General features: G+C 41.1%; 1 protein-coding gene across 1 annotated transcript; it reads left to right on the forward strand.

Moving 5' to 3' along the window:
- Positions 1-1,506: 1,506 nt before the first annotated feature.
- On the forward strand, positions 1,507-16,002 carry LOC117964431 (protein Wnt-2b-A-like). The gene is made up of 5 exons (XM_059004904.1): positions 1,507-2,431; positions 10,169-10,389; positions 13,116-13,393; positions 13,846-14,110; positions 14,747-16,002. Exons 1-5 carry the CDS (start codon positions 2,235-2,237, stop codon positions 14,974-14,976), a joined length of 1,191 nt encoding a protein of 396 aa, XP_058860887.1. The 5' UTR covers positions 1,507-2,234; the 3' UTR covers positions 14,977-16,002.
- The last annotated feature ends 4,992 nt before the right edge of the window (positions 16,003-20,994 follow it).

Below are 20,994 nucleotides of genomic sequence, written 5' to 3' on the forward strand. Positions count from 1 at the left end.
CACATTATACAGATATCACATTATTTTTTACAAACAATTACCCATTTATACAGCTGGGTTTTTACTGGAGCAATCTAGGTAAAGTACCTTGCTCAAGGGTACAACAGCAGTGTCCTCCACTGGGGATTGAACCCACAACCCTCTGGTCAAGAGTCCAGAGCCCTAACCACTACTCCACAATGCTGCCCTAGAAGCAAAACATGTATGGCTTTAAGCTTGTGATTTTTTGTTCGGTTTTGTTGCTGCGTATAAACAATAGGAATTAAAAACAGGTTTATGTAATGTCCGCAAGCAATCGCCGATACAAAGCGGTATGCAATAATTAGTCATGTGTCAGTTGAGATGGGTTTGCAAATATACAGTACATCAAAATCAAAATGAAAAAATATAGCCACTCCGTGTTTAATTCCTTATGCAATGATTTCCCATCTGCCCTCAGTCAGTTAACATGCATGGCGTTTTACAAATAATCTATTATTGAGACAAAACACGTGCTATTAATTTGTGTATGATCTTGGTTGAAACAAATAGCTTAAAGCATGCATATTTGTATTGAAACATTTTAAATCTGACAATATAGTTCAAATTAAATAACAAGTATTATATAGTGCCTATTTAATCATATTTTAAAGTGTTATCTTCTTTTTTAATTGTCTTCTTTTTAAATGTGGTTAATTACGCATGTTTATTACAATGATTAAACGACTCAAAATGCTTTTTTTTTTTTTTTTTTAAGAATACATAAAGTAGCCTAGGCATTGATAACCGGTAGAATAATAAAATCGATAGTTCATTGCATTTCAATTCATCGTATTGGTTACGTTTTGGTCTCATGAAATCAGATTTAAGTGTTTAAATTACCAGTGTGAAATATCGATCAAGACTATAATTCAATAGGTATTTTACATCGTCGTTTGTTGGGTGTGTGACCCATATAGTTTTATGACGTCCGTCAAAGTAAGAACGTATTTGTGTTATTTTAAACGGCGTGGGTACAGCTGGTATATCGTAGTGATTTAATGCAATGAAATAGCGAGGTATGATAACGCATACTGATGAACAGGGCACACCAGGGTACACTAGGATAAATGCGTGCTAAAACTGCAAAAAATAATAATAAAAAAAAATACCTTGGCAAACCTTTATGAGGAAACCTACGGAAGCGTCCTAGTGCCAATGAAAAAAAAAATTGAACAAAAAAATCTCCTAGCTATGAGAAAAAAACAGTCCTAGCTAGGAGATAAAAGTCCTACGTTGACTTTTTTTTCTCCTAGCTAAGAGATAAAAAGTCCTAGCTAGGAGATAAAAAGTCCTACGTAGGACCTTTTGTCTCCTAGCTAGGAGATTTTTTTTTCATTTTTTTTTTCATTGGCACTAGGACGCTTCCGTAGAAACCTTAACCTCAATGTAGCTGCTGTTTTGTTTATTTGGCTATGTGTGTATTTATTTATTGTGAACACTAAATACTGTGAATGCCGTCTACAATATTTTTAAATTTGTATCTTAAATGAATTGTTCGATGTGCAGGCACACTAAGAACCCGTCCCGTTCTAGAACGCGTGGGATGTCTGTACGGGCGCGGGTGGGCGTTAGGACCCAGTGGTGGTAGCACGTCAGCTCTGTATACCTCTCAAAAGATGCATTTTTGGTCCTCGAGCTATTGCATATTATTTAAGAGCTGCAGGTGAGCTGGGTCAGCCGCGGTGCCCTTCTTTGCAGACCGACACCTTCTGCGAGTTCCAATGTGGTGCACGAGGAGGAGTGGCAAGCGCATCTCACACCAAGACATCTCTCCTTCCGCGTCCACTCTACTCAACGAAACAACACAGGCAAAGGAGCAGCCGACGTTTCGTGTCCAGTTTCTTGAGAAGCGCGTTTCAGTTTATCTCACACGCAGCAAGACCTTCTTGAGAGTGAAATGCTACAGACACTTCTTGTTTAAGGAAGGACGTTTCTTCAACCCAAGGCGCAGGACTGTATAATCACTTGGATCGGCGGAGCTTTCTGTTGCGTGTGGACCGCTGATAAATCCCATCGTTTTTGGATTATACATTACTTTAAAAAAAAGAAGACAATTTTTATCCAACAGCATTTTTCTAAGCTAAAAAAAAATCAACGCAGACAAACATCTTGTAAATTAACGACCGTTACGCAGAGCGCATTCGGGCGTTTTGAACGCTTTCTCGGTGCTTTACGCAGCTTGCATTCGTCTTGTCAGAGATATTTGATGCAAGATGTTTGGTTTGAGTAGAGTTCGGGGGTCTTCACGGATCCTCGGCAAGCCGGCGCTGGCCCCGGGGTGCTCGGGATTAAAGCAGCTCAATAAGAAAGGGACATCTTCCTCGGGTGGGTCCAATGCCACCTCCCGGCTATATTTCGCTTTGATTTTACTTCTCCTGACTCTAACGCCCAGGGCTGACTCGTCTTGGTGGTAAGTCCTTCACTCACACTCATACACACACACTCATACACACACTCACTCACACACACACTCATTCAGACACACGCACACACACACGCACACACACACGCACTCACACCACACACAGACACACACACGCACACGCACACGCACTCACACCACACACAGACACACACACGCACACGCACTCACACCACACACAGACACACACACGCACTCACACCACACACACGCACACACACGCACACACACACGCACTCACACCACACACACACACACACGCACACACAGACACACACACACACACGCACACACACACGCACTCACACCACACACACACACAGACACGCACACACACTCACACACACACAAAGCTTTGAATCTTCTTTCATCTTTTTTTCAGAGAAAGGAAAGGATTGTTTTAACTACGATGCTAGATGTCTTAGATGAGATTAAAGCTATCCTGTCCATTTCAAATCCCTCGGCAGGGGGGGGGGGCGTGTTTAATTAAAGTATCAATGGGAGTTTGGGTCTTAAATCGAATCTTTTCTTTTCCATTTTCTTTGTTTGTTTGTTTTTACATGTTGGAATGCACTCAGGTGTTATTTAAACTTTTTTTTTTTTGGAGGGGGGGGGTGAAAGCTCTTTTACCCGATCTGTTTCTAATAAACTGGAGACATAATTAAACAAAGAATGTTTTAGGACCATGCATTTGCTTTCTCGATTGTTTCTAAATGCAATTTACAGTATGTACAAGATGCTGGGTATTATTCCTAAACAAATACAAGCCACATCGATAGCCTCTTGTTTATATTCCTATAATACGTTTTTGTAGAAATGGGTTTTTTTTATTATTATTTTCATTAACTAATTTACACTAACTCAATCTTATTTATTTATTTATTTATATATTTATTTGTGTATTTATTTATTCTTGCACAGTGTTATTTAACACATTTAGATCATTTCTGAATTATTAATGGGTTGGTTTGACTATCGTCCATGTTTCTATTTGGAGATATGCGCAGATGCTCGGCAATGCAATTAGTCGCATCTATAAAATACAGCATTTCCGAATCATTATGGTTTGTTTTCCCCTTTTGAAGATGGTTGTTACATTTCAACAATTCTAAAGTAATACGTGCGCGTTCAAATGTAATTGCTTTTGAAAAGCAAATAATTTACTATTGAATTCAAATGCATTTTAAAATGTAACTCAACCTCCTAACACAAACATAATTCAACACAAGCACTTAAAAACCACTAATGTGAGTAAATATTCAACGTAGCCTGCATCTATACTTATTAAAAATGAAACATTTTACACAATTATTATTTGTACTGCATACAGACTACAACATGTCAAGTATTTAATGTCTAAAGGCATGGGTTTGTGTAGCTAACACCTGTTCTTAATTGTGTTGTTGGTTGTGATAATGTAAAAATGGGAAGTTGCTGAGTATAATTTTACAATTCTGAAACAACTACTCGGTTTCCAGGCTATAATGCGTATATATATAGTAAAGTGATACATTTCTTTTTATTTCACCTAAATCCAGTTTTTTTTAAAAATCTGATTTATTGTCTAATTAAATAAAATAGATCTTTCAAATAAAATAGAAAAAAAATAAAATAAAAATCATTTAAATAAATTAAATAATAATAATAATAATAATAATAATAATAATAATAATAATAATAATAATACTCTGCTGATAAAAGGACAGTCTTAATATCTCCATCTAACCAATCATATTAAACAAACTGCCAATCATGCGACTGTAACTCAATTATTTAAAGCGCAGATTATAAATATTTATAAAACAATCCGTGCACTGATATGAAAGATGCCAAACATTATGATTAATACCGCATATTGTGTCTTGTTTGGGGCAGGCATAACTGCATAGTGTGTGAGCAATATGAAACTGAAATATTGAAGCGGACAGACGATGTTCATCACAGTTTATTTTGGTGCCTCAAACTTCTTCTACCTCAAAAAGTCCTATTATTTTTGCAAATGCCGAATCAAATAAATGAGATGCATGCGGTAGCCTGCAAACATACCGCGAAGACCGATGCAGAACTATCATTTCATGTGATAGTACTAAATACACAGTTAGAAGACATATCTAATAGTATGCGTATGGACATTGTATCGGTGTGTGCTGTCAGTGTTTGGTATAGACATGAATAGAAGGTATAACATTAATATAGGGCACTTCTCCATAACAATAGAAAAGCCTAATAATAAGGCGGGGTTTATTTTATAAACTGCAATGTGATTTCAGAGCATTCGACGATAGAGTCCGTTTAGAATACCCACACATTCTTACATTACCGTATTACTATACAACGGTGAATGTGTCTGATAAGGGCTCTGCTTTATTCACGTCTTTACATCAAAATGCAATTGCACCGTTTTTGTACATGCAAAAAAACCAAAACATTTTCATATTTTCATATATATATATATATATATATATATATATATATATATATATATATATATATATATATATTCATGTACATAGAACTTTTAAATGATTTCAAATAATTTCTTTCAGGACGTTTCGGTCAAAAGCCCTTCTTGGGCTGTGTAGATATAAACACGCCCCAAAAAGCATGAAGACACCTCTGCTGTTTTTTGATTACGTCAATCAGACTTTTGCTGCCTAAATATCTTGGCATTCCTGCATAAATAACTGCCCCCTCTTTAGAAACAGGCAAAATAATGTAATCATTCAATAATAATGTTTCACAGGCACCGCGGTGTTAAGGGTCATTTTGTGTTGCTAGTTTCCTCGTGGGAGTTACCTGTAGATATTAATGTCAGATGAAAGCAGAAGAGGCCGTTTTGATTATGTTCCATGCAAATTAGCCATGTGCTTTTGTGAACGCTCTGTACTCTGTAAGAAGGCGCACATCAATCCTGAAGTGATTCCTTTTTGAAGGGTGTCGTGTGTACGGATTCATACTAAATGAGAAGCACCGTTTAATCCATCATTTAAGGGTAGTGTTTATTTCCCTTCATCAAACTGTACAGCAATTAAAAGCACTGAGCGCATGCTGTACACGTGCCGCCGTCTGTGGTTAGTTCAGTATTTATTTAAAACTCTTTGGTCTCGATAGCACACTGATTCGCTGCAGACTTGTTTCGAGGGATGCTGGGTTTGGAATATAAACAGAGGCGCTCGAGTAAACACGCGGCATGGCTTCTGTACTGAACAGCCTGCAAACAGACTGCAGAGTCTGCGGTTAAAACAGCGCGGCGGTTCTTTATACTTTAAATGTTTAACCTGCTTATTCGTGGTGCAACTTCCTGTGCTTGGGGCAGTCTTCCTCCAATGGTCTAACTGCAATCAGATCATGTGACCGACCACACAGGAAGTGATTAGGTACAAGGAAGTAGATATTAAACGTTTAGTTAATTAACGTAATAATAATAATAATAATAATAATAATAATAATAATAATAATAATAATAATAATAATAATGTCACTTTGGGAGTGAAAAGCATAAGATTAGAAAGTTTACATGTAAGATGCTGTATTGAAATGATTCATAGATATTGGATACAGCAAGTAAAATATATGTTAATTAATAAGTGATACACGGTGGAAGGGATGTATGTCTAAAATAAAGTGAATCTGATAGGACAAATCATTTTCTTTTAGTAACACTACCTATTCCATCATTGAGTGTTTTACAGTTATAGAGAAAGGCGTATATATATAATGGTGAAGTAGTGAGCTATTTTCAAAAGTTGTAATCCACAATAATATTTACTTTGGACAAGCTTAAACTATAAATAGAGCCTGGGTCAGCGAGGGCAATCGTTCAGCGTCCAGCACTTGTGTTACAAAGGGGAAAGAAAATCAAATGTCCCATTCATTACTACCTCCATCCATCTTCTCAGTGCACTTACGAAATGTATCTTTAGTCAGTATAGCATAAAACTAAGTGTTAGAAAATTGCTCTAAATTGACCCAAACAGTGGCGCAGTGTTTTGATAAAGCCTCTGGTGTACCGAGGTTACGAAAATCAAACCTGTAACAGTGTCGCCAGTGTATTGCTGTCAGCAAAGTTCTATTTTAATGATTCAAACGATGCCAGTATTTAGTGCCCCCGTTTAAATCACTTGCATCGACCTCGACTTGATAAATAGTTCTGAATCTCCGTTAGGATTGCGCAGTCGGCAGAACTCTCCAACTCACACCAACGACGAGGTAGCCCTCAGGACCAACTGCACAGGAAGCAACAGGCAGGTTGGACTGCAGAAAAAAAATAAAATACATAGGCAAGGTTGTGAATTCATTTATGTTTGTCTTTTGTGTAATGCCTGGTTGTGGATTGTAGTCTAGATTGAATTGGCCCCAGTTTGATACTGGAATGAGACCAGATTGAGTTTTACAGACTGCTTTCCTGCAGGTGAAGCGCTAGAATCATCTTTATAGTGTTGACTAGATGGCTGATGTTTTTTTCCCCCAACAGGCCTTAGTGTTCATACTTTTTCTCTGCTGCATATTAATGAAAGTAAACACCTTGTAAATAGCCCAGGCATTTACAGCATGTTATTGCAAATCTCTCGACTATCAACAGGGATTTATATCAGCTGTAAAACCCCCTGAGCTTGCTCCACAGATGTGCGATGGCACCCTGCAGCGACCTTGTTATTTTGGAGGCTTTTTAAGGTCCTGAAACCGTGCAGTGACATTCCCTGGAGTCTTGGGCTATAGGGATTCTTTTCCGGAGTCTTGGGCTATAGGGATTCTTTTCCGGAGTCTAGGGCTATAGGGATTCTTTTCCGGAGTCTTGGGCTATAGGGATTGTTTTCCGGAGTCTTGGGCTATAGGGATTGTTTTCCGGAGTCTTGGGCTATAGGGATTCTTTTCCGGAGTCTTGGGCTATAGGGATTCTTTTCCGGAGTCTTGGGCTATAGGGATTCTTTTCCGGAGTCTTGGGCTATAGGGATTCTTTTCCGGAGTCTTGGGCTATAGGGATTCTTTTCCGGAGTCTTGGGCTATTGGGATTATTTTGGGGATGGTACAGTATTTACTGAACCACTGTAACAGGCAGTGTTGTCGTGAATTACACTGCTAACCAGTGGTGATTTTAATACATTTAAAAACATTTACATGCCTCCGATCAGCATGATAACATTCTAGCAGGTCATTTTTTTTTTAAATCACATTTTTCTGTAGTTTAGTTTCCACAAGTATATGGAACAGAATTTCAGTTGTTAAAATGCATCAAGCATATATATCTTTATTCTTTATTACAAAAACCCAAAACGTAGTTGCATTTGTATAATTTACAGCTGTGGCTCTTACACAGGAGAATAAAGGGCTTTTACTGTTGATGTTAACATGGATTAAGAGTGAATGAACCAAATGAGTGAATTATCACACCGTAAAGTATCGAGGGAGGAATGCAGTGCGTTGAAAAGATTATCCAAGACCAAACTGTCTGGGAAAATAATGTATTTATAACTTGCAATCGCTTAATTTAAACTGCCTGTGATTTGTAAAAAAATCAAATAGTAGGCAAAACATGGTTTCTGAAAAAAAAAATAGTAGTTGAAACATTTTTATTAATGAAAAAGTTGGTTATTTTGTGTGATAAAAGCAGGTCTTTTGATTCAAAAAGTGAGAGCCCATAAATGCTTTACAATTAAAACAGCTGAGAAACCATCGTTTGTGTTTAACAAATAACATTTCCTTTGAAGAATAACATAAAATCCCAGACCTCAGTATGTGTTTCCCCCTAGCAAGCGTTGCCTCTTTATAATAAACCTTGTAAAATAACAAAACATTTACTTTAACCCGCCCGCACATTTTTCAAAGATTCAGCTTTCCTCTGTACAGCCTAATAAAACTCAATGGAAAGCAGCAGTAGGTCGTGTTTGCTGTTGTGAGTCTGCTGTGCTCATTACCAGGAGCAGGGGCTGTATGGATACTGGGGTGCAATAAGCACTGGGAGTAGAACACTCAGAAAGACATTAACGTCCATTTAGAACTGGGGTTCACAAAAAAAGTGGGGTCTCCAAAAATGAACAGGGGCATAGAAATGAGCACAGTATAACTGACCTGCTGTAGGGAATAACAAGAGGTTTTTTTTCTCTTTGAAGAAATCAGAGTTCATTAAAGAATGGAGAAAACGCTTTGAAAATATGGCCCTTACTTTTCATATTTTATCCACAGAAATATTTATCAAAAAGTGTTTGGACACACGAGTTACATCATGTTGCCTCCTAGTTTTCAGAGTTTAAAAAAAAAAAAAAGTTTGATAGTTTAACAGAGGCTTAAGGTTAAGGATTGCAGATGGTGGCCTTATACTGAATAGAGGGGTGACCTTAACACTGAAGGTAACCTTGCTTAGCTGTCAACCGGAGGAAATCTGCAATAAAACACGATGGTTTGTTTTAGAGAGTGAGAAAGGCCTGTCACTGTACGTCCCCTGGATGTCAAAACTGTTGTGAAGTCTGTCTTTCTGAACAAGAGGGAGAGACTGTTTGAAGAGAGTGTGATGGAAGGGGCGGGAGGGCGTCTGGCCTTGATGAAGTGGCCACATATTTAGTTGTGGTTACAGTCTCCGTGTTCAGAAGACAGGAGTAGACGTTGTCACTTCCTCCTGCTCTGTGTGTGTGCTCCTTTCCCTCCTTGTCTTGGCTCACTGCGGTGCTGAGTGAATTTCAAAGCACTCGGTGCAACAGCTCTCTGATCCTGCTTAAACCCTGGCTTTATTTGACCTCAACATACAAGAGGCCTAACTCTCCTGGGTATCACGATCAAAGAGCTGCCCGATGCCCCCCCCCACCTACCCCCAGGGGGCTTAAGACCTTAATTGCCACTCCAGTCTGCAGCTTATGTGCTGAACATATACATGTGTTTCCTATCTATGGCAGTAGACAATTTTAAAAGCTTCATTCAGGATTTTGAAGTTGTCCATAATCCCACGCAAAATAAACGATCACTGCAACTGCTGTGCAGGAACTGAAAACTCAAGAGCAGTGTAAATAGAGAGCTCGATATCACTGCTTTGGAGGGGTGATACTGTGATCTAACTAGTGTAGCGGGCAGTGCTGTATGGTGTTCTGACATTACGGATTCTGTCCCCTGTCGCTGAGATGAGGTTAAAAGCTCTATAACCACACAGATTAACTCTTTTGCATAGTGGTTAGGGAGCTATACGGTGCAGTGTGCACGGTTGCAAGTCCAGCATCCACCTTTTTACACTAGTTTGCCTAAATATCTCCTCATGCAGCTAGTTACCCAGTAACACATGCGTTCATTGCGTGCTGATATATTACTATATTACTATATTACTATATTACAATGCATGCTTTCAATTTGTATTTGAAGGCATTCTTAAAGAGTCATTGCTTTTGAACATTTAAACTTCTCAATGCATCAGTCTGATTGTTACCTGCCCCCCCACACACACACACGACATCACCTTTCAGTCAAACATTAATATAGATTGATCCGTCACTTACCCCTCTTTTAGTTCAATCGATTCCCATCCCTCCTCCTCCCCCCATCTTCCATCTTTCTTCAATTACCCCTAGTTAACCACGGGGGTCTCTTCCAAACGGTCAGGTGATGGATCCTCAATCCCAGCAGGTTTCAGGCCATGTGCTTCATCGTGAGCTATTGCAGTTCTGCACAGGGAGGTTGGTGAGTGTGGGAGAAGGAGTGATGCCACATACCCGAGTAATCTGAAGTCTGCTTGTGATCCCGCAGGTATATCGGAGCCCTGGGAGCGCGGGTGATCTGTGATAACATCCCGGGGCTGGTGAACAAGCAGAGGCAGCTCTGCCAGAAGCACCCGGACATCATGCAGTCGATCGGGGAGGGGGCGAAGGAGTGGATCCGCGAGTGCCAGCACCAGTTCCGCCATCACCGCTGGAACTGCAGTACCCTGGAGCGCGACCACACCGTGTTCGGCAGGGTCATGCTGCGCAGTGAGTCTCCTCATTGTACACTGGACCAGGGTGGAGCCAGATGTGGTCACATTTGGCAGTAGGGCAGTGCTTCACATTAAGAGGAAAAGCATCTGCTGCTCGATGCTTAATTAACAGGTTTCATAACTTTGCGCGCAGAAACTAAATGCCTTCCTCTAACACGAGGGATTTACAGTATTTTGCAGACCCACAAACTGATATTAGAACGTATATGAAGACTCCATTCTTAATTTAAGTTGCAAATTATATCACTGAAATAATTTAGGTCAGATTAACCACAGTCCCAAATTTTCTCGAGGAAGGGGTATATCCCAAACACCCTCCACCCCCTCGCTCATCCGCAGCAAATACTCCGTACCAGCATTCCAGATGATGAAACTTGGGACCTATATTTTGTGCACCCCCCCCCCTCAAAAAAATATGCACCCAAAAGGGCAAGCTCTTTTGTTTTGAGTGTTCCTGAGGTTGCAAGAGAATATGATTACAGTCCAACCCCATCCAGTCACCCTGCTCAATGGAATGTGTTTAGGGCAGATTAAGAAACTTCAGCGCACATCCATACGATCCCTCCACCCGGATTACATCAAAGAGCATTCCTTACCAGACAGTCCATGAACGAACACAGCAGATAAAAAGAACCGTTACAGTTCATGAAACCGAACCTGTGAGGTCTGAATCCCTGACAGCTCTGTAAAAACTGCACACCATCATAAACTATCTTTCAACAAAATAAGATGTACCCTTTATTATTCCTCTCCACAGTATTCTTTTTCACTCAATTAGGAGAGGAATGCCCCCTTTTTAATTTAGTCTTCCAGTTTTTATAGACCACGTTTCAGACATTCAAAAAGACCCTGGCCCAGCATTTACCCTGGTCCTAAATAAGTTTTTTGGGGAAAAAAACGGCTTCTGAGGGGAAAAAGTCTTTGTGGAAATTGGCAAGTTAACTCTAGTCTTAGAGGAAGTCCGGTTTAATAGCGATAATGAAGCAGTTAACTGTTTATGGATGGAGGTGTAATTGGTCCAGTTCAACAATTAAGAACATAGTTGGAACAGATACTCAGTCAGGAATAGACAGAGGTGCCCCGCCAGGCTAAAAACAACAACTTGCAGCCCGTCCTTTTAATAGCACTTCAGTGCTTTATCACGTTCTTATCTCTGCTGTTTATTTCACCATAAACAACACAAAGCTATCCTCTCTGGTTTCTTGTGTGCCTGCAGGGGAATTAACATGGGCTGTCTGTAAATGTGGGAGTCTGATGTGCAGCCTGATTTTAATGCTGACATGTAAGTGGCCCAAGCGAAACAGAGGAGAGCTGTTGCACACTTCTGGTTTGCTAGAGTAGCAACCAGTTTAGTTATTAGTGAAAGCAAAACCTGACTTTTACAATCAAGCATCCTTCTCCAGAGTAATTCTTGAATCATCGGTTTGGTTGTGTTTTTGAGAAGCAGGTGCAAAGGCTAAAGGAATTGTTCTGAGAAGAATGCATAAATTGTAGCTATTTAAAACGAGTTGGTAAAAAAATGATTCTGAGTAGCCCTTATTTTATATCTAAAAAAAAATGCACTTTACCTGGTACAAGCACAGCTGTGTGGTGTACAGGGTGAGGCGTGCAGTCAGGGGAGCGCAGGTTTGTGTCCCGGACTCCACAAGCAAGCGTCTTAACTGCTATGCAAAAGAGCTGGGCTCGTCTGCATTCGTGGTTATAGAGCTTTTAACTTCATCTCACCAACGGGGGGCAGAATCCGTACCGGCAGTGCATCACACAACACAGCCCGTCACACTCTCTCTCCCCCCAGCCTTTAACCTCAGCGATCGGCTGCAGACTATCCATGAAATGATGCCTCTTGCACTAAGAACATGTAACCTGCCACGTGTGATGTTTTTTAAGGCACAAAACTAGTTTTTAATACCGTACTGGTTTAAAACACGGGTCAAAACCCAGCAAAACATTTGTGCAGGAAGGGCAGATTACAAAACGAACTAAAGAAATGTAGCTGGCTGGATGTTACCCCTGTGGTGGTGATATATGATATAGTAATCAGATATGTAAATATTTGGAAAGAAGCTCTGGCACAGATACAAACGTTGATTCCTTGAATTATAACCGGCATTACCCTTGTGTTTATCAAAGCCAGGGAAACACGAAAGGGGCCTGAAAACCTGAGAGCTCATCCTTTAAAATAACAAAAACAACTGTGGCTGAGCGCTCCGTTGACTGCATGTATCAAAGACAATGTCTTGACTTTTTGTCCTGCATAGCTGTTTAAAGATAAAGCCCAGAACACAACGTCCTCCTACATGCTGTCTCAGAGTGCGCTTGTGACTGAAAGAAAGCATGGTTTGTGTAAGCGTACAGCTTCACCCCAAGGATACTTTTTTGGCTATTTTGAAGCTGTTATTTTCTTCATTTTAAATGGTTATGAGCCTCTAGCAGTAAAGTGAGCGAGACTGCAATGCACTTGTGTCTATTTGCTCAGCTAGGTGGCATTTGAAGATGGTGAACATCAAGGGAGGTGTTATAAGGGGGTGGCTACAGCATTGGTTTAAATTGGCAGATGTCAGTTCAGAATGGATATCTGGGGGATATTTGAAACTGGGAGCCATCATTAACTGCTCTTTCACGCAACACAGTTGTTTCTCTCCTGGTTTTCTGCTGGTGCACTTGTGAAAGGGATGGCTCTCGTATCTTAAACAACATGTGCTTCTCTCCCCGGTTCCACAGGCAGTCAGGAGGCAGCGTTTGTGTACGCCATCTCCTCAGCTGGGGTCGTGTATGCTATTACGAGGGCCTGCAGCCAGGGGGAGCTGAAGTCCTGCAGCTGCGACCCCCACAAGCGAGGCCGGGTCCACGATGAAAGGGGAGAATACGACTGGGGCGGCTGCAGCGACAACGTCAACTACGGCATCAAGTTCGCCAAGGCCTTCGTGGACGCCAAGGAGAAGAAAGTGAAGGACGCGCGCGCTCTCATGAATCTGCACAACAACAGATGCGGGAGGAGCGTAAGTCAAACCGGCATCGTTTATTATTTCAAACACAGGCAAAAGAAGACGTGGGAATTCGCGGAGGATCCCACAGGCAGTGGCTCTGGCGCTGGTTAGGGAAACCGACAGGGGGACTGTTTCAAACTGACACCTCCAGGGGCCTGTAGCTTGTAATGAGGCAGTAGGGTTGAACTTCGTTGACCCTAAGAGAGAATGCCCTGGTCTACTATGTACACACATTACTGTAGTCATGTCACATGTGAGATACTAGACCTCTATAATCGGAGTTGTATTCAAGAACAGTTTACCGGTCTGCTGCTTTGAGAGGCTGCACTACAATCTGAAGCGTTAGGCGAAAGAGATTTTCTGCTTTTAATGACAAGAGATCAAGCTCCGAACAGGTATTACTGCAGATAGGGTCATACCTTAGTGAAGGGCACAACTCAGATTGCCTTTGTTGTATTGAACAGGCGGTGAAGCGCTTTATGAAGCTGGAGTGTAAGTGTCACGGAGTCAGCGGCTCTTGCACACTAAGGACTTGCTGGTTGGCTATGTCAGACTTCCGAAAGACAGGAGATTTCCTGTGGAAAAAGTACAGCGGGGCCATCCAGGTGACTATGAACCAGGACGGGACCGGCTTTACTGTGGCCAACAAGAACTTCAGGAAGCCCACCAAGAACGACCTGGTGTATTTCGAAAACTCTCCGGATTACTGCCTCATGGACAAAGCAGCAGGTAAAACACACAGACCCTCTAAATCCTTTGGTAGAAACCTTCTGACCTTGACTGGGTGGGCTTGGGTCACACCTTCTCATCCAAATACAGTGGTCTAATGTAACAATCTAAACAAGGTTTCAACACCTCTATAATAATCCTGCTGGTGTTTTCTCCCATTTATTCACCCCTTCCTTGCATCACTGTGGTACATACAATAAAAACACAGGATACTAGGTCTCAGAAAATCAGGTTTAGGGTGGTAGATGCAGATCATTAAAATAGATTGCCAACATCATGGCCCCAGTCCAACAGTGGTGCTTATTCCTAACCCCACATGTGCTTGCATGTGAGTGTAGCCCGACACAACATACTAAAATAAAGAAAACCCATGTGGATTCCTTTAGCAATGGCACCACTCTCAATTTGCAAGTCCAGTAAACCCTGGCTGGCTGTTGATTCCACCACGATCCAGGCTACAGGCACCAGTGTGGGCAATCACCTCTAAAATGAGTCCCGTAGTTCTATAAGCGCCACAGATAATGAGCAAGCAAGGGGTCCGAGTGGGGTGAGAAGACTCTCCCAAGCACTGCAGAACTCCCGATATTTGTTTTGCCATTAGCTGCTGACTCACAATGGTGCTTTCTCTGTTTCCAGGGTCGCTGGGAACAGCAGGGAGAGTTTGCAGCAAGACGTCGAGAGGGATGGACGGCTGTGATGTCATGTGCTGTGGGCGGGGCTACGACACTACCAGAGTGACACGCATCACCAAGTGCGAATGCAAGTTCCAGTGGTGCTGCTCCGTCAAGTGCAAAGACTGCGAGGAGACTGTGGACATACACACCTGCAAGGCATCGAAGCGAGCAGAGTGGGTGGACCAGACCTGAGGAAGCTCGTTCGCCCCTTCATCGGGATATCGCTTCAGGCTACGGCATTCTGGGAGTTGTAGTTCCATTGCATGGCTTTTATTTAACTAATACGGCAAAGCACTAAAAGAGGACTACGTTTCCCAGAAGACACTGTGGACCGTTGCACATGCTCAGTAAATCTTATTATCCCTTCTGAATGGGGAACTTGCAATATGTGCTAAAACTGTGAACTCTCCTATTTTTCTTTTTGCATTGTATTTTTGTTTTAAAGTGGGACAGTGTAACTGCTCATAAAAATCATTTTTTTATGACGCTTTGAAGCTTTTTTACGACTTTAGAAAGTTGGAACAAAAAAAAAGAAAAATATTATCTTGAAAATATTGGGTACGGCGAATATTTTTATAATGCTATTATTTATGCCATTTTTGGAAACCACTGGTGTAGACGGAAAAGTAGCAACAATAGATCTCGTTTTTCACGAACGGTTAGCACTACACGAAAAGAATGCAATCTGTGTAGGAAACCAGGGCTTTACAATTATATTTCCATTTTCTGGGTGCAGAACATCATGTAAACGCAATTCAAACTCTTGGTTAACTGGTCCATCGCATTAGCGTCTGTTGGATTTTCAACTTAAGAAACCCCCTGTGGGTCTCTGAATAGCTGCTCCTCAAAACCTGAACGTGATACTATTCCAACCCCTCCACTGCTTCTCCAAGCTTCAGGCTGCTAGAACCCAACGACGCACTCACGGGGAAGCACAGCCTCTTGTGACCCCAAATTCTTTCTCATCTGAAAAGCTGCACTAAAAAAAAGACAATTCAAAGCAGCTGCTGTGATAACTCAGTGCATCTAGGACTCTCCCAACACCTCTGTCTGTATCAGAGACACCAAAGCTCGCCCACAACCTGGGAAGCTGAATATTAGTTCAGCAAGGGCTATGTGAACCTTGATTTCCGTGTTACAACTTGCCTGTGGTCGTTGTGTATACTGCTTTTATTATTTCAAAGAAACTTCATATAAACCTATGATATTAGTATGTTACTAGAATCTCTGCTGTTTTCTGTTTTTTAAGAATCATGGGAATTAAGCAATGTCTTCCTATTCAGGCATGGTTTGATATCAGTTTGGGGTATTCTTCTAATGCAAAAAAGGCCCACAATCATAGTAGAAATAATACACAATGTGTTTCCCATGAAACGTGGAACTGTCTTTCTATGTCTGCAGACTCAGTCCTATGGAGAATGCAGCGTGTAATATGCTTTGACATCAGATGTCCCCCTTAGGAAGTTAGATAATTATTTCTTTACACTCTAGAAATAATTCCAAGACAACAAGGCATATTTTAAAGATGATCCGCCTCATACATATTTTTTTTATTCTAATAAAAATGCAAACCTTTCTTTTCGCGTTGAAATTTCACTTGGGGACACATCAACAATGACTGCCGCCTAATTCAAAACCCCAAACCGCTGTGCTCATTCAACCGTGGTCTGAAAATACTTTAGCAAAAGCTATTGAGACGAGCAGAGTCTGAGGGGCATGTGGAGGCTGTATCTCAAATCTTCAATGGATTGATTTTAAGTTTGATTGACAGTTGATGCTGTGATGTTCTAGCAGGTATCTAATTTCTGACAGAAGCCCGCTAGAGCTGGAAGCTGATTGGCTGATGGTACTCAATCGTTTTCTAATCTATTATAGAGACCTCATTTTCAAATCATTATGAAAAAGGCATTCTTTTTCTCATCAGAATCTCGAGGTATATGGAGGCTGTCCATCCTATATTACACTTACTACATATAGCTAGAGAAAGGAATTTCTTTCAGCATTACCACCAGCAAAAAGGTGCAAAATAATTACACAATATAACAGGCAGAAAGAGCATGATTTTATAGTTTGGAAAGTCGCACAGGGATTTTTTTTTCTAACTGTTACAAATACACAGCAGCACTGTAAATCTTCAAAAGATCCTTGTAAATGTGTTTTAAATAGAAAGCATTATTCCTCTCATCATATTCCCATTGCTATCGTTTCTACATGATGTATCGGGCGTTGCACAACCCTGTGCTTTCCCGCTGGCTCAAAAAAGAAATCTGAAGAGTATTTCTTAATGCTTTTCAGACCTGTGATGTGTGAGCCCAGTTCCGATCTACCCAGTGAACCCTTTGTGCTGTGCTGCAGTGTTGAAAATTAGAAACGGCCTCTTGGAAATACCCAGTCTTTGACTCATTTTGGCATTACAAGCAGAACGACACTAATCATGATTTATTAAATCTGTCTCACAGTCCCTGCTGCAATGAACATTTATGCAGGATATCCGTGCTAAGTGACATAAGCAGTTGCTAACAGGGTAATCCACAATGAATTCTCTTCAGTGCATTCTTCAGTGTCCTAAGAAGTTATAGTTTGGCCATGTCTCCTGCAAAGGACTGTTCTTCTTTCGGTGCTCCTAAAAAAAACAATTGATTACAGATGTGCAACTATTCCGAGAGCGAGACTTATATCACCTCTCCAACATGAAATGAAAGCAGTCTCGACAGTCAACACTGCAGATACTGAAGGAGATCGTAGCACTGCTGAGGTGCATTACAAGGTAATAATGGAACTACCCGCTCAGTAAAGCATTATTTGAAAGATTTCACGACCGGGGAAATGGGTTGATAAAATAATATGTTTCCTTTTAAATCTATTCCTTTTAAATCTATACGACGTAATAACTTCTATTGGGACCTCAGAAATATAAATAGGGGTGGTAAGAATTTTTTTTGGGGGGTGGGGGAGGTTGGGGAAATCAGAATAGAATAAGTGTCAATTCTGAATCCAAACATACTTTTTTTTTTTTAAATCAGCCAAGCCAGGATTGATATAATAACAGAGCTTCACTGTGTTGCCGTGCTTTACATAGAAAGATCAGCAATCTTACAGTCCAATAAAAACCATAATGCATTATTGAAACTCACATCCTGCGACTGCTGGGCTGGAAGCTCCCCAGTTTCCAAGCACACTCTCGGCAGAACATTTTACTTGGAATCTTTAAAAGGGCATTTTCTCTATGCTTTTCTCCCTCTGACTTGACTAATGGCATCACTGTATACATCTAACATGCCAGCTGAAAAATGCGGATTTGGATGTAAAATCAACCCAGCGTTTTCAAATTAAAACACACATTGTTTCCTTTGTCTTTATGAACTATGACAATACATGATGGGCATCTAGCAAGCCCACTAAATGCACTACCTTTGATTCAGACTCAGGCCTCCAGAGTTAACACAGATGAATGAGCCCCCCCGAAGCACTCGCTGGGCCTCCTTGTCTAATATAATTGGAAGTGTCTGTCACAGTGACAGTGTATTCCCTGTGTGGGCAGGTTAGTAGGGAGGATTTAATTAAAGTAGCTGCCTCTCTCTCACCTCCCACAGACAGGGCCCTGTCAATTGACTCTTGAATGAGTATTTATGGGGGTCGACTTGGATAAATCGCATTCAGTTAATATTTGATGCAGTTAATATTTGAACTTTGTGTTGTGTTTCAGTCGTCACGTCCCGGTGAATGTGTGCAACTCTAAAGTTTAAAGCACCTCTATGACTTCAATGGGGCTCTCACTGTTTTTTGACATACATTTGTTGGTAACATTTTCCATGAAGTGTCTCTTACATAGTAATTACATAGTAAATGCATGTGTACTTACACATCATTGCAATGTTATTATGCATAGTTATATATTTAACATGCACATATTTTTGCATGGAATATGTAAGTACACAATTGTATCAGAAAAGGGTTAGGGTTAGGATTAGGGTTATATCATGCAAAAACAATTACACATTAAGTACATTGTAACTATGTGTAATAACATTGTAAGTACACATGTCTTTACTAAGTAGCTACAATGTGAATACACAGTAATTAGAGACACTCAATGTAAAGTGCTACCCATTAGTTTTCCAGAAATGTCTTTCTCAGATAGCGGTGGGTGCCTTTTGACATCATTGACACAATCATAAGGGATAAACTGTAGTTATCCTTGTGGCATTGCTCCCAGAGTCATTTACACCAATGAAAATGTCTTCAGAGGAAAATCCAGTCTTTGTACTTACAAAAGACTTACTGTTAAGCATAGCACATACAAAGTCTTCATCATAAGAGGCTTTTAGTTCCTTTCAGAGAAAAAAAACAGGGTTCAACAATCATCTAGTTACTGCCCCGCGGTTGCTATGGCATTATGAGGTGGGGGCGGGGGCGGTGGGGGCGGGGGGTGGCATGTGAACCAGGTATTGTAGGAATTCTCTCAGTCGAAAGGGTTGGCTGGAGCAGGTGGGCAGGTTCTGGTGTTGAAGTTCATCCAGCAGCCTGAGGATCATGTTACAAAGAGCCCCAGCAGGCTTGCTCATTAGCACCAAGATTTAATCTCCAAGCAGGAAAGAGCACCCCTGCCCATTTGTCTTCATTACCTCCTCGTCTGCCAGCAATGTTCCAGCTCATGGAAGCCTGAACGAGAACCAAAACACTGGATGAAAACAGCACCCCCCCCCCCCCCCCCCCCAGTGGCCTCTGGGATAGGGTACCGTCACTGCATTGTGAAAGCTGCTGGGCCTGGAGAGACCTAACGAGTGTGAAGAGAGTGTCTTAAACTGTCACACCATGGCCCTCGGGGACAGGTCTGTAAGCTGAAATGCCAGCAGCTTCACAGAACCCCCGATGAATGAGCAGCCCCTACACAGAGCACACAGTCATTTATCTTTGTTAAACACAGCTCTGTCAGGAAACAGTTCCTCCAAGCCTGTGTGGTCGATGTTATTGTTTTTGGATGGTTTAATTTGCTGGTCTCACCCGTACACAGCATGCACTTTAATTAAAAACTTCAGTTGTTTCTAGCAATTCTAATAGTTACAGAAGGAAGGGAATGTGGTTTTGTACAATTTTCCAGCAAGTGCGTTGCCAAGTGAGCAACGTTTTTTACAGTTTTCGGAATTTCATTCTCTTTCGGTGAACAATTCCACAACCTTCGACGCATCATCAGTTTTTGAAGGCAGTTAGCAACAGATACCGTAACAATCTGGCGGACACCAAGACTTAGTCATTTGTATTTACCATTCGTTATGTGCATCTCAAATGTGTAGCTTTGAAAGAAACACATGTTTTACTCACTGCGTTTTAAAACATGACCTCTGGTATTACACTAGGTTAAAGAAATCAGTTTGCAAGCTAGACTTCTGTTTGTAATAATAAAAACATGCTTGCTACACGTGTGTTTCTTTACAAACTCCACGCCTGAGAGTTATGGAGTTCTTTTGTCAGCTGCAATTACTTTCAGGTTTGTTTCCAGCGAAGCCACGTGAAGCGCGCTCAGTTTTATCAGCTAATTATCCACTTCCAATCAAAATCATAACATTATACTAAAGATGGCAGAACAATTAAATAACCTGGGGCTACTTCAGATTAAAGACAATTCTCAGATTTTATGCATGATTCAGTTAATCTGTTACACTTGAACTTCCCAGGCAATGTCTTCTGAGTCAAGGTTACTGGATGGAAATAAGACTCTTCAAGGTTTTAATATGTGCTTGATTAGTCCCAGTGCACAAGTAACACGTTCAGGTGTGTCTTATTAAACTCATTACAAAACCTGGACTGGATCTACCTGCCATGCAATGGGAGTCTTACTTCGATCCCTGTATTTTAGTTTTTAAAACGAAGTGAGGTGCAGAGACGCATTTTGTTTTAGGTTTCTATAAACCTTTTCGCTTTGCTTCAAACTATCTTTACCACCCCCTCTCAGAAACAATAAACTGGCTGACCAAAATCCTTCTCGCTATGGAGGGAGAGAGCAGGGGAGCTGCAGGTCCAGTCTCTGGGGCAGATTGATTGAGTAGTTGGGACTAATATTTATGTAACCTGCTGGGACCCCTGTGGGAGGCTTTCAGATACGATCACAAGCCCATTAATACAGTCTGCAGTGTGAGCGAGGAGCTTCCGGGAGCAGAGGGGATTACTGCATTAAACCTTTATCGGGTGAGTCAGGCTCGGAGAATGTGG

The sequence above is a fragment of the Acipenser ruthenus genome, chromosome 30, assembly GCF_902713425.1.
Source record: "Acipenser ruthenus chromosome 30, fAciRut3.2 maternal haplotype, whole genome shotgun sequence".
NCBI lineage: Eukaryota > Metazoa > Chordata > Actinopteri > Acipenseriformes > Acipenseridae > Acipenser > Acipenser ruthenus.

What these genes read in the sequence shown, in the direction of transcription:
- LOC117964431 (XM_059004904.1), top strand. Translation starts at nt 2,235, where the DNA reads ATGTTTGGTTTGAGTAGAGTTCGGGGGTCTTCACGGATCCTCGGCAAG. An exon ending in ACAACAGATGCGGGAGGAGC is followed by an intron (nt 13,394 to 13,845) that starts GTAAGTCAAACC and finishes TGTATTGAACAG; the next exon opens with GCGGTGAAGCGCTTTATGAA. An exon ending in CCTCATGGACAAAGCAGCAG is followed by an intron (nt 14,111 to 14,746) that starts GTAAAACACACA and finishes CTCTGTTTCCAG; the next exon opens with GGTCGCTGGGAACAGCAGGG.